We start from the raw sequence: 25893 nt of genomic DNA, 5'->3' as shown, positions 1-25893 counted from the left end.
GACTCAGAAGTGGAGCTTGAAGATGTGACCGAATTGCTGCAATCTCATGATAAAACTTTAACGGATGAGGGGCTGCTGCTTATGGATGAGCAAAGAATGTGTTTTTTTGAGCTGGAATCTACTCGTGGCGAACATGCTGTGAACACTGTTGAAATGACAACAAAGAATTTAGAATGTTACATGAACTTGGTTGATAAAGCAGCGCCAGGGTTTGTGAGGACTGACTCCAATTTTGAAAGAAGTTCTACTGTGGGTAAAATGCCACCAAACAGCACTGCATGCCAAAGAGAAATCTTTCATGAAAGGAAGAGTCGATCGATGCAGCAATCTTCAGTGTGGTCTTATTTTAAGAAATCGCCAGTCGACCCAACTTTCAGCAACCATCACCCTGATCAATCAACAACCATCAACAGCAAGGCAAGACCCTCCACCAGCAAAAAGATTACAACTTGCTGAAGGCTCAGGTGATGGTTAGCATTTTTTAGCAATAAGGTATTTTTAAATTAGGGTATGTAATTTTTTTTTTTAGACATAATGCTATTGCACACTTAATAGACTACAGTATAGTATAAACTTTCATATACACTGAGAAATCAAAAAATTCATGTGACTTGCTTTATTGCATTATTCACTTTATTGTAGTGATATGGAACCGAACTTGCAGTATCTCTGAGGTACGCCTGTATCATATGATCAGCAATCCCACTCCTAGGTATATACCCTAAAGAAACAACAGCTGTGACAAAAATAGACATATGCACACCCATGCTTACTACAGCATTATTCACAGTAGCTAAAAAATGGAAACAACCTAAGTACCCATTAACAGATGAATGGATCAACAAAATGTGGAACATACACACAATGGAATACCACACAATGATAAAGAATAACAAATCCGCATAACATTTCACAACATGGATTAATTCAGAGAACATTTTGTTAAGTGAAATAAGTCAATCACAAGAGGATAAAAATTGTACGAGACTACTACTATAAAGTAACAGCCAAAGGTTTACAGAGAGGAAAGCAAGAAAAAATACTCTTGTTGGTTAATAGGGATGGAGGGGGAGGGAAGTAAAATTACCAATTAGACAGAAGACACGACTGACGCAATATTGGTGAAGGGAAAGGCAATACATAACATAGGGCAAGTCCATACAACATGACCAAGGCAAGAGAGGACACTGAGAGGAATGTAAGAACAAATGGCAACTGCAGTAACTACGATGACTGTCCAATTCAAAATGGCCAACACCAGTCCACTTCAGCTTACTAATGCCTAGGATATCGATGTTCCATTTCATTTTTGATGATTTCTAATTTTCCTAGATTCATACTTCCTACATTCCATGTTCCCACTATTAATGGATGTTTGCAGCTGTTTCTTCTCATTTTGAGTTATGCCACATCAGCAAATGAAGGTCCCAAAAGCTTTACTCCACTCACATCACTAAGGTCAACTCCACTTTGAGGAGACAACTCTTCCCCAGTTGTATTTTGAGTGCCTTCCAACCTGGGGGGCTCATCTTCTTGGACTATATCAAACAATGTCCCACTGCTATTAATAAGGTTTTCACTGGCAAATTCTTTTCAGAAGTAGACTGCTGGGTCCTTCTTCCTAGTCTGTCTTTGTCTGGAAGCTCAGCTGAAACCTGTCCTCCATGGGTGACCCTGCTGGTATCTGAATACCAGTGGCATAGTTTCCAGCATCACAGCAACATGCAAAACCCCACAGTATGACAAACTGACAGACAAGTACGGGAATGGAAAAGGAATGGTGCTGCATTCATCATCAAAAAGAACATTTCAAGATCTATCCTGAAGTACAACGCTGTCAGTGATAGGATAATATCCACATACCTAGGAGGAACACCAGTTAATACGACTATTATTCAAATTTACACACCAAGCGCTAAGGTCAAAGATGAAGAAATTGAAGAGTTTTATCAGCTTCTGCAGTCTGAAATTCATCGAACATGTAATCAGGGTGCATTGATAACTACTGGCGATAGGAATGCAAAAGCTGGAAACGAAGAAGGATCAGTATTTGGAAAACATGGCCTTGGTGACAGAAACAATTTCAGAGATCAAATGACAGAATTTTGCAAGACCAACGATTTCTTCATTGCAAATACCTTTTTTCACCAACATAAACGGCAACTATACATATGGACCTCACCAGATGGAACACATAGGAATCAAATCAACTACATCTGTGGAAAGAGATGATGGAAAAGCTCAATATCATCGGTCAGAACAAGGCCAGGGGCCGACTGTGGAAGAGACCATCAATTGCTCATATGCAAGTTCAAGGTGAAACTGAAGAAAATCAGAGCAAGTCCACGAGAGCTAAAACACGACCTGGAGTATATCCCACCTGAATTTAGAGATCATCTCAGAATATTTGATGCATTGAACACTAACGACCGAAGACCAGACGAGTTGTGGAATGACATCAATGAATCATACATGAAGAAAGCAAGAGATCACTGAAAAGACAGGAAAGAAAAGACCAAGATGGATGTCAAGAGACTCAAGCTTGCTCACGAACGTCGAGTAGCTAAAGCAAAAGGAAGAAATGATAAAGAAAAGCAAACAGAAGATGTCAAAGGGTGGCTCGTGAAGACAAAGTAAAGTATTACAACAACACGTGCAAAGAGCAGGAGATAGAAAACGAAAAGGGAAGAACACACTTGGCATTTCTCAAGCTAAAAGTACTGAAGGAAAAATTCAAACCTTTCTATGGGGAAAATATTAAATAACAGAAAAAGCATCAAAAGAAGATGGAAGGAATACACAGTCATTATACCAAAAAGAATTAGTCAATGTTCAACCATTTCAAGAGGTGGCATATGATCAGGAACCGATGGTACTGAAGGAAGAAGTCCAAGCTGCTCTGAAGGCACTGGCGAAAAACAAGGCTCCAAGAATTGACGGAATATCAACTGAGATGTTTCAATAAATGGATGCAGTGCTGGAAGCACTCATTCGTCTATGCCAAGAAATATGGAAGACGGCTTCCTGGCCAACTGACTGGAAGAGATCCATATTTATAACTATTCCTAAGAAAGGTGATCCAATCGAATGTCGAAATTATAGAACAATATCATTAATATCACATGCAAGCAAAATTTTCCTGAAGATCATTCAAAAATGGCTGCAGCAGTGTATCAACAAACTGCCAGAAATTCAGGCTGGTTTCAGAAGAGGATGTGGAACCAGCGATATCATTGCTAATGTCAGATGGATTCTGGCTGAAAGCAGAGAATACCAGAAGGATGTTTACCTGTGTTTTATTGACTATGCAAAGGCATTCGACTGTGTGGATCATAACAAATTATGGATAACATTGCAAAGAATGGGAATTCCAGAACACTTAATTGTGCTCATGAAGAGCCTGTACATAGATTAAGAAGCAGTTGTTCGGACAGAACAAGGGGATCCTGATTGGTTCAAAGTCAGGAGAAGTGTGCGTCAGGGTTGTATTCTTTCATCATATCTATTCAGTCTGTATGCTGAGCAAATAGTCTGAGAAGATGGACTATATGAAGAAGAATGGGGCATCAAGATCGGAGGAAGATTCACTAACAACCTGCATTATGCAGATGACACAACTTTGCTTGCTGAAAGTGAAGTGGACTTGAAGCACTTACTAATGAAAAGCAGAGACCACAGCCTTCAGTATGGATTGCACCTCAACATAAAAAAAACAAAAATCCTCACAACTGGACCAATAAGCAACATCATGATAAACGGAGACAAAATTGAAGTTGTCAAGGATTTCATTTTACTTGGATCCACAATCAACAGCCATGGAAGCAGCAGTCAAGAAATCAAAAGACGCCTTGCATTGGGTAAATCTGCGGCAAAGGACCTCTTTAAAGTGTTGAAGAACAAAGATGTCACCTTGAAGACTAAGGTGTGCCTGACCCAAGCCATGGTATTTGCTCAACTGCATCACATGCATGTGAAAGCTGGACAATGAATAAGGAAGACCAAAGAAGAATTAATGCCTTTGAATTGTGGTGTTGGCAAAGAACATTGAATACACCATGGACTGCAAAAAAAAAAAAAAACAAAGAATGTTCCTTAGAAGCAAGGATGGCAAGACCGCATCTTACATACTTTGGATATGCTGTCAGGAGGGATCAGTTCCTGGAGAAGGACATTACGCTTGGTAAAGTACAGAGTCAGCCGAAAAGAGGTGGACTGACACAGTGGGTGCAACAATGGGCTCAAGCATAACAACGATTATGCGGATGGCACAGGACTGGGCGGTATTTCATTCTGCTGTGCAGAGTCGCTATCAGTTGGAATCGACTCAACAGTACCTAAAAGAAACAACAACACAGTAATGACGATAGCTTAGACAATCCTGCAGCAATAGTATTAACAAACGATAATTTATAAAACGACCAATAGGTAGGTATATATGCCAAGAGGTGTGGGAGGATGTAAGAGAACATATCCACTGGCAGACACACATTTGGCAGTAGATATTTCTTTTTTATTGTAGGTACAGTTCATATACAGTGCACAAGGGGTAAAGTCAGGGAAACTTCTTAGATATAACTGAATACCTCACAGGATAAAGTTCCCAGGCTAGAGGCAAAGGATCATAGATTCGGGGGATAGCTACGTCAAATGGCACAGAATAGTACATAAACACAATGTTCTGCATCCTACTTTGGTGAATAGTGTCTGGGGTCTTAAAAGCTCTCAAGTGGACATTTAAGATACAACTATGGGTCTCTTCCCATCTGGAGCGATGGAGACCAAGGCAGCAATCAGTCCAAAAGACTAATGGACTACATGAACCACAGCCTATAGGACCCCGAGACCAGAAGAATTAGATGGTGCCGAACTATCACTATCAACTGCTCTGACAGGGATCACAACAGAGGGTCCTGGACAGAGCAAGAATTACAGAACAAAAAAAAACAAATTAACAAAAGACCAGGCTTGCTGGAGGAACTCCTGAAACCATGGCCCTAAGACACCCTTCTGACCCGGAAATGAAGCCATTCCCGGAGACCACCTCCTAGTCAAACTACAGAGGAGCACATAAGCTAAACAATAACACCCAAAAGGAGCATACTCCTCAGAACAATCAATTATGAGAAGACAGGAAGGGGTAGATAATCGGGACGTAAGAAAACAGGGAAACCAGGGCAGAAATGGAGAGAGTGCTGACACACTGTGGGGAATGAAACCAAGGCCATGAAACACTTTATGCACAAACTATTAAATGCGAAACCAATCTGCTCTGTAAACTTTCACCTAAAGCACACACATACACAAAAAGAGAACATATTATGTATTTAGTCCATTTACACAATAACCACAAACAGAAAGAATACACGGTGTTACCTGAACAGTAGTCACTTTTGGGGAGGAGAGAGGGAGAATTTCTATAATGTTTTTCTCATAAATGGTATTTACATGGGCGTGTTCACCTTATGAAACTTCATCCCATGATTTGTGTACTTTATGTGTTTTATTTCAATAAACAAGTAGAACCCAGACCCAGTATAACTGTAAAAAACAGCTTGGGGGTAGTGTCTGACCTCCTCCAACCCCTCAAGGGGGAAGGAGAACCAAGATCAATTGTGCAAGGCTGACTCCCAGAGGTGGCAGCCAGATAAGACTCCTCTCTCCGCCATCTTTACTAATTCTGACACCAACTATCCCTCCCACTGCACTCTACTTCTCTATGTTGGATAACTCATTGCAATGGCCACACAGAACTCACAGACCACACTCAAAATTCTGGGGATTATTAGGGAAGTACCAGTTACAATTCAGGCTCAAGACCACTCAGGATACAGTTCTTCCATCAGGACAGCCTCTCCCTGGCTCTCAGTCTCTGGCTGAAGGCACTCAGTTTTCTCTCTCCATGGGCCGGAAAGCCTACCACACTGTTTCCTGCTGCCAGGTCTCTGCTGCTGGTCTCCCTTTCCTTGGTGGTAGTGGACTCCTCCCCTGTGCTCTGGAATTGGCTCTCTTTTACAGCAAAACTGACCAGTCCCCTGGTAGGCCACGATTACCCTATCACACAATCACCTGGGAGTGGGAGTTACAAGACCATGGCTAGAAAGGCCACACACAAAAGTAATTAATCCACCTCAGTAACACAAAGTAGTATTGATCTGTATGCTTTAGAGCCTTCCACAATGAAGTTCATTTAGTATTCAAAGCTGAAATTTGTAAATCCTGTCACTCCCAATTTAGTGGAAAAGGTATGCTGCTGACTGCTTTTGTGATTATAGAATCTCCTTTGAACAAGCTACTAACATCCCTGGGCCTCAGCTTCCTCATCAGGAAAATAATGAGGAACTACAGCTAAGATCCCTTCAGGTTCTAACATTCTATCATTCTATCTCTGCGTTAGTAAATATCTACTAGGAAGTGGAGTCCCTAGGTGTTGAAAAAGGTTAGCACAAGGCTAACTAAATGGCTGGTGGTTCAAGTCCACCCAGAGGTGGCCTGATGATCTACTTCAGAAAAATCAGCTACTGAAAACCACACTGAACACAACTCTACACTGACACACAAGGAGTCACCATGAATTGGAGTTGACTTGATAGCAACTGGTTTAGTAGGAGGTGGTTAAGGCTATAAAACAGAAAAAATCAGTTGCCATACTTTTAAGAAGTTTAAAAGCTAAATTCATGGTAAAATTAATATTCCATGCCAGACTCTTAGGTCTCCAAATATTTATTCCTCTTATAGCTTCATAAGTATGTCATATATAGAACGTGCACAATGAAACACCTGAGTTACCCAGAAAGGCTGGAAATAAGGTGTTGTAGATAGCCAGCTTATCCTTAAAGAATAAGGTTTAGTCAAACCTGAAAACGTTACTTCCAGAATTTCATTAATGCAACATGCTCTATATAAGGCACTAAAAAGAGTGCCAAACTTGGCCATTAAACCCTAACAACAAATTGAGGTACAACAAATTGACCAACAAACCGAAACTGAAGAACATCTACAAAATAACTAGTCTATAATCTGCCAAGAGTCCCTGGGTGTTGCATACAGTTAATGCTAACTGAAAGGCTGGAGGTTCAGGTCTACCCAGAGGTGTCTTGGAAAAAGGCCTGGTGATCTACTTCTCAAAAATCAACCACTGAAAACCCTACAGAGGGCAGTTCTACTCTGACACACATGGGTTGCCATGAGTTGGAACTGTTTTGAAGGCAACTGGTTTGGTATTGGTTTTGTTTTATGTTGTGGTTAGTTGCCACTGAGTCCATGCTTGATTCACAGCAACCCCATGTGTGCAAAGCAGAACTGCACTCCATAGGGTTTTCAAGGCTGTGACCTTCCAGAAGCAGATCGACAGGACTTACTTCCGAGACACCTCTGATTTGGGTGGATGTGACCTGCCAAACTTTCAGTTAGTTGTCCAGTGCTTAACCATTTGCACCACCCAGGGACTCATAATATCATAGTTACCCATTTAAACATTCCAGCAACTATTAATAAAATAATCCCTTTCTCATTTTCCCTGCAAAGCTCCAGAAAACTCCCATTCCCTCCAACTCAATGAGAGAGGAAGACTGTTTTCCAATTTATTCTACTCTTACTTTTGTGACATTTCACACTTCTAATTTTTCGGCTCTCTCTCTAATCTCTCCTTCAGTCTTGTTTGCTAGCTTATGCATATTCTCCTGAAATTGTGTTAAGTGTGCTGTCATTATACTTTCCCAAAGGGATCTCCTTCTCAACCACTACCAACTCAAATGACATGCAAACAGATATCTCCAGTTCTGGTCTCTCCAAATCTACAATAAATTGCTCAATGGGCATTTATTACCATATGAATAGACTACTATAACCTCGCTTTGTCTCAAACCAACTTTTATCTCCAGATCAGAATCTCCTGAATTTCCCAATTTTTCTCCCTAAGATCCAAATTCAAAATCTGTCTCTTTTGATCCCTTTTCCATTGTTTTCCTTAATTAAGGCATATGTCAGTTTTTTCCTTTACAACATGTTTATATCTTTTCTTCCCTTTCCTTCTGCTACCTCCTGAGTTGAGGTTCTTTTCAACACACAGCTAGATAACTGAAATACTTTCCTAATTTACCTTGTTACCATCAGTATCTATCATCTTCCAATATACTCTGCCAACTGCTACCAAACTATGACTCTTTTTTTTTTTATGACTCTACTTATCCAGCAACCAACTGGGAGAGGGGAGGGTTAAAAACCACAAATATCCTTGTCATGGATTGAATTGTGTCCCCCTAAAATATGTGTCAACTTGGCTAGGCCATGATTCCCAGTACTGGGTGGCTGTCCTCCATTTTGTGATTTTCCTGTGTGTTATAAATCATAATCTCTACCTGTGGTTAAAGAGGATTAGGGCAGGATGTAACACCTTTAGCTCAGGTCAGATCCCTGATCCAATGTAAAGGGAGCTTCCTGGGGTGTGTCCTATACCACCTTTCATCTTACAAGAAATAAAAGGAAAGAAAGGCAAGCAGAGTTGGGGTACCTCATACGACCAAGAAAGCAGTGCCAGGAGCAGAGCGTGTCATTTGGACCTGGGGTTCCTGTGTGGAGAAGCTCCTAGTCCAGGGGAAGATTGATGACAAGGACCTTCCTTCAAAGCCAACAGAGAAAGCCTTCCCCAGAGCGGACACCCTGAATTTGGACTTTTGGGCTACTTCATTGTGAGGAAATAAATTTCTCTTTGTTAAAGCCATCCACCTATGGTATGTCCTTACAGCACCACTGGATAACTAAGACAATCCTTGCTCATCGGGGCTTTCAAAATGAAATCAAAACACCTCTAAATGACAGTCAAGGCCCTCATAGTCTAAAATCAACTTATATTTTCAGCTTTATCTCTTGTACCCTAAGCAAACACTCCATGTAGCCCACTATGTGTTCCTAAAAAATCTTGGCATCGTTAATGTCTCATTTCCTCAACCGGAATATCCTCCTCCATGTAAGTCTCCCAGAACACCACCAATGGATAAACTCTCCCTTTCCTGAACCTATTATAACACTTAACTGCATATACCACTCATTCTATCTCTATGACCTACTAACCTGTACTGTAATTCTAAATGTGTACCTGTCCTATCTCCTAGACTACCTAGACTGAAAATTCCTTGAAAGCAAAATCATGCCTAATTTAATTTGAACAGCTACTGGGTATCTTCCCCAGTGCCAAGAGTAAACTTTGTGGATTAAAAACGAACCACCTTGTGGTGTCTGAGGTCTCAAACGCTAGCAAGCGACCATCTAAGATGCATCAATGAGTCTCAAACCACCTGGATCAAAGGAGAATGAAGAACACCAAGGTCACAAGGTAATCATGGGCCCAAGAGACAGAAAGGGCTACATGAACCAGAGACTACATCATCCTGAGACCGGAAGAACTAGATGGTGCCCAGCCACAACCAATGACTGCCCTGACAGGGAGCACAACACAGAATCCCTGAGGGAGCAGGAGAACAGTAGGATGCAGATTCCAAATTCTCATAAAAAGACCAGACTTAAAGTTCTGACTAAGACTAGAAGAATCCTGGTGGTCATGGTCCCCAAACCTTCTGTTGGCCCAGGACAGGAACCATTCCTGAAGTCAACTCATCAGACATGGATTGGGCTGGACAATGGGTTGGAGAGAGATGCTGATGAGGAGCTACTCGCATCAGGTGGACACTTGAGACTATGTGGGCATCTCCTGTCTGGAGGGGAGATGGAAGAGTAGAGGGGGTTAGAAACTGGCAAAACAGTCAAGAAAGGAGAGACTGGAAGGAGGGAGTGGGCTGACTCATTAGGGGGCGGGTAAGTGGGAGTATGTAGTAAGGAGTATATAAGTCTATATGTGAGAGACTAACTTGATTTGTCAACTTTCACTTAAAGCACAATAAAAATTAAAAAAAAAAAACACCTTATTTTAGCTACCTAATTCAAGTCTTAGCTTTTCCTTGTGCTCCTATAAACAGTATGTTGTATACTTTGTGGAGCTTATAAATATCATTCATCATATAGGTTTACAAGTTCAGCAATGTAAAATTTTTTTCTTAAACTCAGCGTTAGCTATCATTTGAGTTCATTATGGGCTAAGCATACTAAGCGCTTTACACGTAGTATCTCATTTAACCCTCACATCAAGTCTAGTAGTAGGCACTATTGCCTCCATTTTATAGACAAGAAAACTACAGCTTGGAGATCTTTCCCTTTTGTTGTTATCTGACCTTTCCACTCCAAAACCAAACCAAAACTCGTTGCCGTCGAGTCGATTGATTCCGACTCACAGCTACCCTACAGGCCAGCGTGGAACTGCCCCATAGGGTTTTCAAGCGGCGGCTGGTGGATTCGAACTGCTGACCCCTTTGGTTAGCGGCCAAGCTCTTAACTACTGCACCACCAGGGCCCTTTACTGAATTAGTCATTTGTTTTTTTTATTAAAGACGATGTGTCAGGCACTGGACTGGTACTGGGGATACAGAACCAAAGACAATCTATCTGCCCTCAAGACCCCACCGGGAAGACAGGGGAGAAGTCAGCAAAGTAAGCGTAAAACAAACGTAGCAGGAGCTTACGCAGCCTGCGGACACCGGTAAACGCCAATCAACAAACTTTCTTCATTCCTCCCTCCCCAACCTTTTTCTCAAACCCCCTTTCCCTTCCCGACGCCACTCATTGTATATCCCAAGTCTTCGTGGTCTTCATAAAGCAGCACAGAGAAGAAAAAAATATATATTTTGTACGTCCTCCTCAAATCAAACCAAACCCGTTCCAGTCGAGTCGATTCCGACTCATAGGGACCTTACCCGGCCTTTTCCGAAGACCCTGGGGGCCCCTTCCATTTCCCCTTCTCCTTTTCCTTGTCTTTTTTGGTTCCGGCTGCAGTGGTCGAGTCGTCCTCGAACACGCTGAAGAGCTCATCCCCGAACGCGTCCGCCATCTTTTGGAGCCGTGAGCACTCCTACCCACGATGCCCCGCGACCGCACCAGCAGTGACGACCAGTGAAGGCTCAACAGTGGCCTGTGTGAGTCAAAAGTATTCGAGTCACACGGCCGCCGGGAATTTTCCCCCGATTACCTTCCCTTTTCAGAACCTTCCTGCCACTAGTAGACAGGCAGCTCGGAGGTTTAAACAGTAAAGGCGGTGCGCGGCACAGGGCGCCTGGCACGCCGCACGCTACAGGCACCTGGGGGCGGAGGGGGGGCGGAGCTTTGGTGGCTCGGACCAATTGCAAGGCAGCGGCCGCCCAGGCCTGAGAAGCCCGGATGGAAGTTTCCGGGTGGCAGTGCGGGCGCTGAGGAATGTGAAGGGCTGTCGGCCTGTGGCCTGGGCGGGGAAGGATCTTCTGCCACAGTTGCAGTATGGGCGGCAAGAACAAGAAACACAAGGCGCCAGGGGCTGCAGCGGTCCGGGCTGCAGTGTCTGCTTCCAGAGCGAAATCTGCTGAGGCCGGAGCTGCCGTGGAGGCTCAAAATAAGCCTATGGCCAGGCCGCCCCCCGCCGCCGTTGCCAGCACCAGGGAGTCCCGAGTCAAACAAGGTACGAGTGGTCCCCAAGTCCCTTGCTTTCTGTCCCGAGACCCTACTGGTTGTTTCGAGGGAGGAGCCTTCTGTCATAGGCGGACCCTCCATCCCGAAATTTTTATCTCCCGCACCTGGGGCCGTTAGCTCCCAGGACCATGAAGAGGCCTCGTTTTTAAATCACTGTAAGCTGTTTGGGCCTCCAGAGTTCCGACGGTTAGCCCGTAACCTCCACTTTTTCTCATTAGCTCTTGTTTCAGCAGGGATCAGTCCTGAGTCGTCATCTCAGCTAGCTAGGGTAAAAGCATGTGGAGTTCTTAGCTCTGTTTTCTGCCTGCCCCGCATGTCGTTTTTAGCAATGATGTTGTGTTTCCATGTGTTACGGAAAAATCAATACTTACAAGAATTGCAGTTATCTGAAATCTTTTGCGCCGCCGTGTATTTTTGCTTACTGTGCAAATTGGTTTGATAACGCAAATTGGAGATTGCCTATTCCTGCTGCAAATCAGCAGGCTACTATTACAGCTGATTTCGAAAGATAAACGATTATACACTGTTTTGTTCTGCTCAGCTTGCTTGCTTGTAGTTCTTCCTGGAATATTCATTCAACAAATGTTTACTAAGCATCCAGTCTGTATCTGACATTGTGATAGGATTTGACACATCACCTCTCAAGTAGCTTGCGGAGAGACAGGCGTTTATAAACCACACAAGCTAACCTATTGCTATATAATTGATAAGTGCCACAAAGAAAAACCCAGGAAGGAAGTTGAAGAGGGTAATCTAGTTTTCCTCTACTGGGAAGAAGGAGGGGTCATGGATAATACCTGAAAAAGTGATAGTTAATCTGAGATCAGGATGATAAATAGGAGTTACTCTGTAAAGAATGGCAGAAGTAGTATTCCAAAAGCAAAGATGAGAAGGCAAGGAGCAGGGAAACTGGATGAATGGGGCAGACAGGGTGGAAATGGTGAGAGTGCTGACACATTGTGGGGATTGTAACCATTGTCATGGAACAATTTGTGTATGAATTGTTGAATGGGAATCTAATTTACTGTGTAAAGTCACCTAAATCACAATATAATATTTAAAAAGAATAGCATTCCAAACAGAGGTAACAAGCTCCATGTGCAAAGATACTGAGTCAAGAAAGACTCTCCAGGGACACTAAAGAAACTTACAGAATGTAGACATTGTCTATGGAGGAAAGGAGATGAGACTTAAGAAGTAGGCAGGTACCAAAACACCACCAAGTCCACTGCCCTCTAGTGGATTCCCACTAATGGCAAGCCCATATGTTCCAGAGTAGAACTGCTCCATTGGGTTTTCATGGCCGTAATCTTTATGGAACCAGATTGCCAGGCCTTTATCCCACGGTGGTGCTGGGTGGGTTTGAATGCCAACCCTGAGGTTAGTTAGTAAACCAGAAACCAAACCATGGCCATCAGAGTTGATTTCAACTCATACTGACCATATAGGACAGGGTATAACTGCCCTATAGCGTTTCCAAGGCTGTAAATTTTTACAGAAGCAGATTGCCACATCTTTCTCTTCAGAGTAGCTGGTGGGTTCAAACCACCAATCTTTTGGTTAGCAGCTGAGCACTTAACCACTGCGCCACCAGGGCTCCTTTCAGGTTGGTAACCAAACCAAACCGGTTGCTGTCAAGTTGATTGCAACTCATAGCGACCCTATAGGACAGAGTAGAACTGCCCCATAGAGTTTCCAAGTAGCGCCTGGTGGATTCAAACTACTGACCTTTTGATTAGCAGCCACACTTAACCACTGCACCACCAGGGTTTCCTTTCAGGTTGGTAACCAAACCCATTGCCATCAAGTCAATTCCAACTCATAGCGACCCTGTAGGAGAGGGTAGAACTGCCCCACAGAGTTTCCAAGGAGTGCCTGGTGGATTTGAACTACTGACCTTTTTGTTAGGAGCCATAGCACTTAACTACTATGCCACCAGGGTTTCCTTCAGGTTAGTAGAGGAGCTCAAATATAGGGACCAAACCTTCTCTTAGAAGGTGGATAACAATTTTGCCCTGTATCTTATTGTAGTGTTTTAACTGTAGCATTATCATGCCTGTAATTATAAACACACAGAATTTCTCCTTGACTTCTGTTGCATTTTTACCCTGCAAATCAGCCTTTTTGTGCCTCTCCCTTTGTCTTCCCAACATTCCTCTGAATTCTTTGAACTCTGATAATCATTTGTTGTATTGCTTGTCGTCTCTTTCCCCCAGCCCCAAAACTGTGGCTCTTACTCAAAGTATCTGTCCTTGACAGTATGGTTCCCCCTATACAGCTCTTCCCCGAGCTTTGGTGGTGCAATGGTTAAGAGCTTGGCTGCTAACCAAAGTTAGTACTGCTAACCCAGCAGCACTGTAGAAGAAAGTCTGGCAATCTGTGCTTCTGTAAAGATTACAGCCAAGAAAACCCTACGGTTTGCTTCACGGGAGAAAGATGTGGCAGCTCACTTCCGTAAAGATTTACAGACTTGGAAACCCTATGGGACAGTTCTACTCTGTCCTATAGACTCGCTGAATCAGAATCGGTTCTGTGGCACTGGGGTTTTATACAGCTCTTCTAGGAGAGCTCACCCGTTTCCATTACTTCCACTGTCTTCTGTAGATGACTCCTCAATCAGCCTGTCTGATGTTGGTACTACTGCAGACCTCTCTCTTCCAAGCTCAATTCAGCCATTTCTGTATTTACCTGGACCTTTTGACTCTATTTTTGCAAGCATCCCTGATGGCGCAATGGTAAGGACTTGGCTGCTAACCAAAAGCTTGGCAGCTCAAACCCACCAGTGACTCTGGGGGGGAAAAAGACCTGGCAATCTATTCCCATAAATGTTACAGCCTAGGAAACCCTATGGGGAAGTAATGCTCTGCCCTATAAGGTCTCTATGAGTCAGAATCGACTCGATGGTACACCATAACAACAGCATTAAACTAAGGGGGCATCGGTGGTTCAGTGGTAGAATTCTTGCCTTCCACACGGGAGACCCGGCTTCAATCTCCAGCTAATGTACAACCACAATCTGTCTGTCGGTGGAGGCTTATGTGTTGCTATGATGCTGAGCCGTTTTCAGTGGAGCTTCCAGATTAAGACAGAGTAGGATGAAAGGCCTGGTGATCTGCTTCTGAAAAATCAGCATTTGAAAACTCTGTGGAATACAGTTCTACTCTGACACACATGGGGTCACCGTAAGTTGGAATCAACTTGATGGCAACACAACTCTGGTAAGATATCATTGATTCATTTCCTTAGGGTATTTATTAAAATGGAAATGCACCCACTTTTAGAGACCCGAATTGACTGAGTGAATGTGGCCGCAGGGCTTGTATAGATTCCCCTGCTTATCTTCTGGGGACTCAGCTCTTGTTTGCCCTTTGAAAGTTCGCATAGTATAAACTGACCTCAAAGAAGTGATATGGTAGGAAGTTTTAGGTGGAATGGTTGAGGCAAAAATGGGAGCTTTTACATCAATCTTTTCAATTCACTAAATTAAAAAAGAACTGTTTTTAAAGGAAGTTGCAGCCTCACCCCTGTCAATAAAACATCAACTTCGAACTGTTTCTTAGTATAGCCTTGGTAATGAGCTTATCTGCTCACCATCTGTACTTTTAAATCAGGGATAAAACCTGGGGCTCCTGTAAAACTGCATTAGTGTGCTAAATTTGTGAGTGAGATTCCCACAAACAGTTAAGGACTAACTGCTGACCTATACTCTTCTATGTTACTATTGACATGAATTTATGGGCGAGTTTCCTAGGACTGAGGTAAAGTCTGAGACCAGAAGATATAGGAACTAACCATGCTACACTAGAATTGTTATCTTTTAACACATTCCAGTAGCCTTGGGTACCTCCTATGTAACTATTGCACAGTAGTAATTCAGAGAATCACAAATGTCTGTAGTTTAGACTGCCCAAATGTAATAGTGCTTACTTTCTAATAATTATTCTCAAGAACTTTTTCTTTTAAAATATCTAATTATATAAGCTGGTATCTTAACCTAATGTAAGCTAATAGTGGCTAAAGTCCTTAACTTTTAAAATCATAATAAGTAACACAAATTTAATGTTTAGGTGCCTCTGTTAAAAAAGAAAAAAACTTATTTTAAGGTTTATGAAGGCAGAATTACTAGGTTTATAAGATTCTAGGATTATTTTTATACAACCCACTGCCGTGGAGTCGGTTCTAACTCATAGCAACCCTCTAGGACAGAGTAGAACTGCCCGACAGGGCTTCCAAGGCTGTAAATCTTTACTGAAGCAGACTGCCACGTCTTTCTCCTGCGGAGTGGCTGGTGGATTAAAACCACTGACCTTTCAGTTAGTAGCCAAGCACATAACCACTGCACCACCAAGGCTTCTCTTATACAACAGCAGTTCTCCAAGTGTGGTCTGAAAGTTCCAAAGATTACGGAAACCTTTTGGCAGGATCTCCAAAAGGTCGAAACTATTTTCATAATAATACGAAGATATTATTTACCTTCTTTCATGCTCATTTTCTTAGGCGCTTACAATGGAGTTTCCTAGAGGTTATATGACATGTAATATTACAACAGATTGAATGCAGAAGTCAGACATTAAATAAACTTGCAAAATTGGAAATTAATGTCTTCTCATGGAATTTTTTTGTTTTGGAAAATAGAGTTCTTTTTCATAAAAAGTATTATTTATATTTAATGACATGGTTGGAGTAAAACTTTCGGGACCTTCCTTTGCTGATGTCACATGACTCAAAATGAGAACAGCTGCAAACATCCATTAATAATTGGAACCTGGAATGTACGAAGTATGAATCTAGGAAAACTGGAAATCATCAAAGATGAAATGGAATGCATAAACATCAATATCCAATGAACTGGCTATTGGCCGTTTTGAATCAGACGATCATATAGTCTACTGTGCTGAGAATGACAACTTAAAGAGGAATGGTTTTGCATTCATCATCAAAAAGAACATTTCAAGATCTATCCTGAAGTACAATGCTATCAGTCATAGGATAATATCCATACGCCTACAAGGAAGACTAGTTAATATGACTATTATTCAAATTTATGCACCAACCACTAACGCTGCAGTCTGAAATTGAATTGAACATGCAGTCAGGATGCATTGATAATTACTGGTGATTGGAATGTGAAAGTTGGAAACAAAGAAGGATCGGTAGTTGGAAAACAAGGCCTTGGTGATAGAAACAATGCCGGAGATTGAATAATAGAATTTTGCAAGACCAACAACTTCATTGCAAATACCTTTTTTCACCAACATAAACTGTACACATAGACCTAACCAGATGGAACACACAGGAATCAAATCGACTACATCTGTGGAAAGAGACGATGGAAAAGCTCAATATCATCCGTCAGAACAAGGCCAAGGGCCAGCTGTGGAACAGACTATCAATTGCTCATATGCGAGTTCAAGCTGAAACTGAAGAAAATCAGAGCAAGTCCACGACAGCCAAAATATGACCTTGAGTATATCCCACCTGAATTTAGAGACCATCTCAAGATTAGATTTGATGCATTGGACACTAGTGACTGAAGACCAGATGAGTTTAGAATGACATCAAAGACATCATACATGAAGAAAGCAAGAGGTCACTGAAAAGACCAACATGGATGTCAGAGGAGACTCTGAAACTTGCTCACAAACGTCGAGCAGCTAAGGCAAAAGAAAGAAATGCTGAAGTAAAAGAACTGAACAGAGGATGTCAAAGGGTGGCTTGAGAAGACAAAGTAAAGTGTTATAATGACATGTGCAAAGAGCTGGAGATGGAAAACCAAAAGGGAAGAACACGCTCAGCATTTCTCAACCTGAAAGAACTGAGGAAAAAATTCAAACCTCAAGTTGCAACAGTGAAGGATTTTATGGGGAAAATATTAAACGACAAAGGAAGCATCAAAAGAAGATGGAAGAAATACACAGGGCCATTATACCAAAAAGAATTAGTTGATGTTCAACCATTTCAAGAGGTAGCATATGATACAGAACCTATGGTACTAAAGCAAGAAGCCCAAGCTGCTCTGAAAGCACTGGCGAAAAATGAGTCTCCAGGAATTGATGGAACATCAATTGAGATGTTTCAACCAAGGGGTGCAGCACTGGAGGTGCTCACTTGTCTATGCCAAGAAATATGGAAGACAGCTTCCTGGCCAACTGACTGGAAGAGATCCATATTTATGCCTATTCCCAAGAAAGGTGATCCATCTGGATGTAGAAATTATAGAACAATATCATTAATATCACATGCAAGCAAAATTTCCCTGAAGATCATTCAAAAATGGCTGCAGCAATATGTTGACAGGGAACTGCCAGAAATTCAGGCCGGTTTCAGAAGAGGACGTGGAACCAGGGATATCATTGCTGATGTCAGATGGATCCTGGCTGAAAGCAGAGAATATGAGAAGGATGTTTACCTGTGTTTTATTGGCTGTGCAAAGGCATTCAACTGTGTGGATCATAACAAATTATGGGTAACATTGCAAAGAATGGGAATTCCAGAACACTTCATTATGCTTATGAGGAACCTTAACATAGACCAAGAGGCAGTTGTTCGGACAGAACAAGGGGATTCTGATTAGTTTGAAGTCAGGAAAGGCATGCGTCAGGGTTGTATTCTTTCACCATACTTACTCAATCTGTATGCTGAGCAAATAATCCAAGAAGCTGGACTATATGAAGAAGAACAGGGCATCAGGATTGGAGGAAGATTCATTAACAACCTTTGTTAAGCAGATGACACAACCTTCCTTGCTAAAAGTGAAGAGGACTTGAAGCACTTACTAATGAAAAGCAGAGACCACAGCCTTCAGTATGGATTGCACCTCAACATAAAAAAGACAAAAATCCTCGCAACTGGACCAATAAGCAACATCATAATAAACGGAGACAAAATTGAAGTTGTCAAGGATTTCATTTTACTTGGATCCACAACCAACAGCCATGGAAGCAGCGGTCAAGAAATCAAAAGATGCGTTGCATTGGGTAAATCTGCTGCAAAGGACCTCTTTAAAGTGTTGAAAAGCAAAGATGTCACCTTGAAGACTAAGGTGCACCTAAACCAAGCCATGGTATTTCCAATCGCATCATGTGCATGTGAAAGCTGAACAATGAGTAAGGAAGACCAAAGAAGAATTGATGCCTTTGAATTGTGGTGTTGGCGAAGAATATTGAATAATACCATGGACTCCCAAAAGAACAAATAAATCTGTCTTGGAAGAAGTGCAACCAGAATGCTCCTTAGAGGCAAGGATGGCGAGACTGTGTCTTACCTACTTCAGACATGTTGTCAGGAGGGATCGGTCCCTGGAGAAGGGCATCATGGTAAAGTACAGGGTCAGCGGAAAACGAGGTGCATTGACACAGTGGCTGGAACAATGAGCTCAAGCATAACAAGGATTCTAAGGATGGCGCAGGACGGGTCAGTATTTTGTTCTGTTTTACATAGGGTCTCTCTGAGTCAGAACCAACTCAATGGCACTTAACAACAACAACAACATATTGACATTTAACTAGTTTATTATTAGTGAATTAACAAATATATTTTTAATTTTTCCCTTTCGGTTTACAATGTATTAAATACCAGTAACTATAACCCATTTATAAACAAAAACTACTTGAGTTCTTTAGCAATTTTTAAGAGAGTATAAAGGGGTCACGAGCCCAAAATTTGAGAATAATATTTATTCCTTACTGGTTACTTATTTTTAGGGGACTGATATCTAATGTGTTTCTATCAACTGAAACAGACTTGGCAGCCTTGGACAAGATAGGAGAAGATGACAGGAATTCCTACTTCCCTTTCTCCTTAGCATCAGGAATGAGTGCTTTCTCTTCAAAATTATGCATCTTATCTGTCAGGAATCTCAATATCCTTTGAGAGGTCTTACCTCAACTAGGTGCCATGAGGAAAAATATACGATTAAATTAATTCATACAAAAATATGAAGATGAAAATAGATTCAACCTTATAGGAAGCTACTTAACCTAAAGGAATGGTAACTGGTAAAAGGTTCTAGAAAATTTACAGGGGGTATTGCTAACTCCTAGATTGAGTTGTGTGGTGAAGTGGGTTGGAGGGGGGAAGACCTGAAAGGAAATGTGTAATATTTAGCAATCTTTACAGGAATATTAATCATTAAGTTGTGTTGACCATTTGTTATCTATTATGTACAGGTCCAAAAATGTATAGTTTTAGTTCTGCAAATGATTCTGGTGGTCCTGCAAGTCTGGATAAATCTATTTTGAAAGTAAGTAACCAAGGTTTGGAGTCCTCTCAAGAAATGTTACCTTTTTTAAAAAAAGATCTATTCTTAAATATAAGAAATGTTGAAGTATTTTAAATTTTTGTAAATAGTTCTCTAGGAGCTGATCTGAACTAAGTAGAAGTGAATCATAACACATATGTTGAGAACCTGTAAGAATTTAGGGACAATCCGGATAAGGTCCAAACTTATAGACATGGTTTATACGTCCTTTCAGATCTAACCTGGCATACCTTTCTAGTCTCCTCTTTCATTATCCTTCTCCACTTAAAATTTTATTTCATAGAATATCTCATTGTTCCACCCAATCCTATATGATTTTATGACTCCAAGCCTTTGCTCACGTGCTGTCTGCCTGGAATGGCCTTAACTCTCCTTTTCCATTTGTCACCTCTGTGAAGTCCTAACTCACCAGGCTGATTTTCTTGGTTGTCCCATCAACACTTCATACCTCCTTTTTAATAATTGCCGTGCTAAATTATAACTTATCTTTTTATATATGTTTCCTGTGCTAGACTGAACTCTAGAAGTATATTTTGTGCTTCACTCATCGTAGGCATTCAGTTAAAAGTAATTGTAGGTAGATGCTTGTGTAGTCTTAGATTTATAAATTATGGTAAAAACAGAAGACAGAATGGTAACAGGAGAAAAACCAACGATTACTTTAGAGCAAAGATGAAAGAATAAGGGGGCAGGCAAACAGGGTACTGAGAACAACAACCAGGATGCAATTGAAGAGAATGTTGACACATTGTGAAAAAAGTAGCTAATGTTACTGAATGATTTGTACAGAGATTGTCAGATGGGAACCTAATTTACTGTGTAAATTTTCACCAAATACACAATAAAATATTATTTTAAAAAAGCTAATAGGAGAAAATAAGAATGGAACTCTGGAAGCCAAAAGAATTTGTGTAACCTAATTATTACTATTTATACATAGTTTTTACTTGTACAAAGACGTTTTAATATGGTATCCATTCTTTTAGGCTGTGTGCTTGGGCTCGTTTACATTAAGGAGTATTTTGGCTTCCATTCACAAGGGTTCTTACTCAGTGTATTTAGGATAGTGTGTCTTTGTGATAGCAACCCAGGAGTGGTACAAGGACAATTATTTTGAGACATCTGCTTGGAGAGGCTTTGTAAAAGATTTTTTTCTAGCTACTGTATTTGATTTTCAGCCAAAATCTTGAGGTTGGTTAGCAGAGATATAGAAGACTGGAATTTGCTTCTAATTATTGAATATTATTGAGTAATTTAGCTTCTAATTGAGGTTTTTTTTTTTTTTTTGGCCTCAACAGGTGGTAATTAATAACAAACTAGAGAAAAGAATTATTGGAGTCATCAATGAGCACAAAAAGCAAAATAATGACAAGGGAGTGATTTCTGGAAGACTTACTGCCAAAAAATTACAGGTATCTTGCAAACTTTTTGTTTCTTATTTTTAGCAGAGCATTTTTAAGACAGAAAATTACTTTTTCAAGCTCCGTTGAGATTTCGTGTAGACTGTGTTTCCATCTGCAAAAACAGGGAAGGAATTGCACCAGATACAAGTGAACACATAAAAATGGTTATTCTCCCAAAATTATATTATTGAGCATCTACTATATTAGACCTGTGCTAGTCACTTTGTTTACATTTTCTCTGTTATAACAGTCATATAAGGTACAGTGAAACCTGCAAAAGCCAGAACCTGTGTAAGGCACAAACCTAGCAGAGAACGAAAACTCAAATATTTTCCACTAATAGAGGGCAATAGAAAAGTGGTAAGACTGCACCCTGTCAAAGGCAGAAAAATTGCAAGACCTAGAAAAACAAGGCAGTGTTTTCAAATTCCGACTGTCACAGGTTTCACTATATTTGCCCCATTTTCTAAATGAAGGAATCGAGGCTTGGAAAGGCTATATAAATTATAGGTTATTCATTAGTAAATAGAGTAAGCAGAGTCTGGATTTAAATCCCACTCTACCTGACTCTAATGCTCGTGCTTTAGAAAGAACATTTAATTGGTTTTTTTTTTTTTAACGTATAAAACAGCATTACTTACTATAAAAAAAGAAAAAAAGTATTCTAAGTGGTCAGCAGTAGGAAAATGTTTAATTAAACTGCAGTATTGTCTACCCAATGGAATATCATGTAACTATTAAAAATGGTGATGAAGCATGTCGAATAACGTGAGAAGATGCTTATAATGTTAACTGAAATTTGTTTTTAAAAAATCATAGAAAAATGACCGAACGTAAACATACTACACTGCACACAGTGTCTTTGGATAGTGTAAATGTCCTTTTAGTCCTTTTTATTTGTCTGTAGTGACCAAATTTTCAGCACAGGGAGCACATTTAATTCTAACTGAAAGAAGAAAGATATTTTCAAAATTATAATTTCTCTCAAAGTTTTTGGTTTAAAATGAATTGGGGTTACTACCCGTGAATACTGTGCACCTTTAAAAAAAATCACCTAGAAGGGAAGGACAATACTCAATACATGGAAGGTCAGCTCAACTGGACTGGACCAAAAGCAAAGAAGTTTCTGGGATAAACTGAATGCTTCAAAGGTCAGTGGAGCAAGGGCGGGGGTTTGGGGACCATGGTTTAAGGGGACTTCTAAGTCAATTGGCAAAATAATTCTATTATGAAAACATTCTGCATCCCACTTTGAAATGTGGCATCTGGGGTCTTAAATGCTAACAAGCGGCCATCTAAGATGCATCAATTGGTCTCAACCCACCTGGATCAAAGGAGAATGAATAACACCAAGGTCACACGATAACTATGAGCCCAAGAGACAGAAAGGGCCACATGAACCAGAGACTTACATCATCCTGAGACCAGAAGAACTAGGTGGTACCCGGCCACAACCGATGACTGTCCTGACAGGGAGCACAACAGAGAACCCCTGAGGGAGCAGGAGATCAGTGAGATGCAGACCCCAAATTCTTACAAAAAGACCATACTTAATGGTCTGACTGAGACTGGAGGAATCCCGGCAGTCATGGTCCCCAAACCTTCTGTTGGCCCAGGACAGGAACCATTCCCGAAGACAACTCATCAGACACGGAAGGGACTGGACAGTGGGTAGGAGAGAGATGCTGATGAAGAGTGAGCTATTTGTATCAGGTGGACACTCGAGACTGTGTTGGCATCTCCTGTCTGGAGAGGGGGTGGGAGGGTAGAGAGGGTTGGAAGCTGGCAAAATTGTCACGAAAGGAGAGACTGGAAGGGCTGACTCATTAGAGAGAAAGTGGGAGTATGGAGTAAGGTGTATATAAACTTATACGTGACTGACTTGATTTGTAAACGTTCACTTGAAGCTCAATAAAAGTTAAAACAAAAAACCTAACCAAAAAAAAAAATATTGCACAAACAAATGGTAATTTTCATGTGTTGAATTGTGTCCCCCCCAAATATGTGTGAACTTGGTTAGGCCATGATTTCCAGTATTGTGTGGTTGTCCTCTATTTTGTGACTGTAATTTTATGTTAAAGAGGATTAGGGTAGAATTGTAATACTTTTTTACCCAGGTTGCATTCCTGATCCAATGTAAAGGGAGTTTCCCTGGCATGTGGCCTGCACCACCTTTTATCTTACAAGAGAAAAAAAAGAAAGGGAAGTGAGCAGAGAGGGGAAACTTATACCACCAAGAACGCAGTGCCAGGATCCTTTGGACGTAGGGTCCCTCTACAAAGAAGTCTCTAGTCCGGGGGAAGATTGATGAGAAGGCTGATGGAGAGAGAAAGCCTTCCCCTGGAACCGACACCCTGAATTTGGGCTTTTAGCCTACTTTACTGTGAGGAAATAAACTTCCTTTTATTAAAGAAAAAAAAAAAAAATCACCTATATGAGAGTAAATGGTCAATAATTGCTCCGAAGCAAATACGAAAGGGTAAAAGGGTAAGGCGACAGGGAAACCAGATGACTGGAAATGAAACATCCAGAATGGAATTAATGAGAATGTTGACACATTGTGGAAAATATAACCAATGTCACTGAACAATTTGTGTTGTAATTGTTAAATGGAAACCTAATTTGCTGTGCAGACTTTCACCAAAAACACAATAAAATATTATTTAAATAAATAGATAAAAATGTAATGAATGGGGGATAAAACCAGTAGTGAGAGAAAATTGACAAATATTGACTTTTCTACATTTCCCTTTTATAGGATTTATACATGGCTTTACAGGCATTTTCATTTAAGACAAAGGACATTGAAGATGCTATGACTAACACTCTCTTACATGGAGGTGATCTTCATTCTGCCTTGGATTGGCTCTGTTTAAACCTTTCGGATGGTAAGCAACACTGTCATAAATTTCAGCTTCTAAAACCTTTTGAAATGGTTTCAGTATTTGTGTCAAGCTTTTGATTTTAATATTTCACTAATAGAGGTAGGCTATCTATCACCTGATGAGTATGTCCACTTCTAGCTTGATAATAAAACCAGGTTAATCACAGGATTTCTATTATTAGAAGATGAGGGGTAGAAGAAAATTAGGTGCTATACTTCTAAGCCAAAGCTTTATCAGATCTTCAGGATATAAATGTTCAAGAAAGGGGCTCAACCTTTACATGAACAGATATATGCACACCCATGGTCATTGCAGCACTGTTTACAATAGCAAAAAGATGGAAGCAACCAAGGTGCCTATCAATGGATGAGTGGATAAATAAATTGTGGTATATTCACACAAGGGAATACTACACTTCGATAAAGAACAGTGATGAATCTGTGAAACATTCATAACATGGAGTAATCTGGAAGGCATTATGCTGAGTGAAATTAGTCAGTTGCAAAAGGACAAATATTATATAAGACTACTATTATAAGAACTCGAGAAATAGTTTAAACAGAGAAGAAAATATTCTTTGATGGTTACGAGAGGGGGGAGGGAGAGGAGTATTCACTAATTAGATAGTAGATAAGATCTACTTTAGGTGAAGGGAAAGACAATACACGATACAGGAGAGGTCAGCACAACTGAACTAAACGAAAAGCAGAGAAGTTTCCTAAATAAACTGAATGCTTCGAAGGCCCAAGTAGCAGGGATAGGAGTTTGGGGAACATGGTTTCAGGGGACATCTAAGTCAATTGGCATAATAAAACCTATTAAGAAAACATTCTGCACCCCACTTTGGAGAGTGGTGCCTGGGGTCTTAAACACTAGCAGGTGGCCATCTACGATGCATCAAGTGGTGTCAACCCACCTGGAGCAAAGGAGAGTGAAGAACACCAAGGACACAAGGTAATTATGAGCCTAAGAGACAGAAAGGGCCACATAAACCAGAGACTACGTCATCCTGGGACCAGAAGAGCTAGATGGTGCCCAGCTACAACCAATGACTGCCCTGAAAGGGAACACAACAGAGAACCCCTGAGGGAGCAGGAGAGCAGTGGGATGCAGACCTCAAATTCTCATGAAAATACTTAATGGTTTGACTGAGACTAGAAGGACCCCGGTGGTCATGGTCCCCAGACATTCTGTTAGCCCAAGGTAGGAACCATTCCTGAAGCCAACTCTTCAGATAGGGATTGGACTGGACAATGGGATAGAAAAAGATGCTGGTGAAGAATGAGCTTCTTGGATCAAGTAGACACTTGAGACTATGTTGGTATCTCCTATCTGGAGGGGAGATGAGAGGGCAGAGGGGGTCAGAAGCTGGTGAAATGGACACGAAAAGAGAGAATGGAGGGAAGGAGCAGGCTGTCTCAGGGAGAGAGCAATTAGGAGTATATATTAAGGTGTATATAAATTTTTGTATGAGAGACTGACTTGATTTGTAAACTTTCTCTTAAAGCACAGTAAAAATTAAAAAAGAATGGGGCTCTAGTAATCTTGTGAATGTATTTTTGAGCCCTAGCACTAGTTGTTAGTTGTCATGGAGTCGGCCCCAGCAACCTTAGGTATAACGGAATGAGACATTGCCTGGTCCTTCAAGATTGTTGATATATTTGAGTCCATCGCTGTGGCTATTTTATCAATCCATCTCATTGAGGGTTTCCCTCGTTTTTGGTGACTCTCAACTTTACCAAATATAGTGACCTTTTCTAGCTATTGGTCTTTCCTGATAACATGTCCAGAGTAAGCA

At 41.0% G+C, this 25893-nt stretch overlaps 2 protein-coding genes across 5 annotated transcripts in view; one reads left to right on the top strand and one right to left on the bottom strand.

The window, feature by feature from the left end:
- The window catches only part of MTREX (Mtr4 exosome RNA helicase), a 122775-nt gene extending 111588 nt beyond the window's left edge, over positions 1-11187 (bottom strand). For both annotated transcript variants that reach the window (XM_064271964.1, XM_064271967.1), the window contains exon 1: positions 10803-11187. In XM_064271964.1, coding sequence (XP_064128034.1) covers positions 10803-10936 — 134 coding nt within the window. In that variant the 5' untranslated portion in view covers positions 10937-11187. The remainder of the gene's footprint in view (positions 1-10802) is intronic.
- A 48-nt stretch (positions 11188-11235) lies between these two features.
- The window catches only part of DHX29 (DExH-box helicase 29), a 56622-nt gene continuing 41964 nt past the window's right edge, over positions 11236-25893 (top strand). The window contains exons 1-4 of one of the 3 annotated variants that reach the window (XM_064271959.1): positions 11236-11536; positions 19716-19789; positions 21106-21219; positions 23969-24098. In XM_064271959.1, coding sequence (XP_064128029.1) covers positions 11359-11536; positions 19716-19789; positions 21106-21219; positions 23969-24098 — 496 coding nt within the window. In that variant the 5' untranslated portion in view covers positions 11236-11358. The other 2 variants (XM_064271960.1, XM_064271962.1) reach the window with 2 other exon arrangements.

The sequence above is a fragment of the Loxodonta africana genome, chromosome 2 (assembly GCF_030014295.1).
Source record: "Loxodonta africana isolate mLoxAfr1 chromosome 2, mLoxAfr1.hap2, whole genome shotgun sequence".
Classification (NCBI taxonomy): Eukaryota; Metazoa; Chordata; class Mammalia; order Proboscidea; family Elephantidae; genus Loxodonta; species Loxodonta africana.
This window is presented reverse-complemented; position numbering and strand designations above follow the sequence as displayed.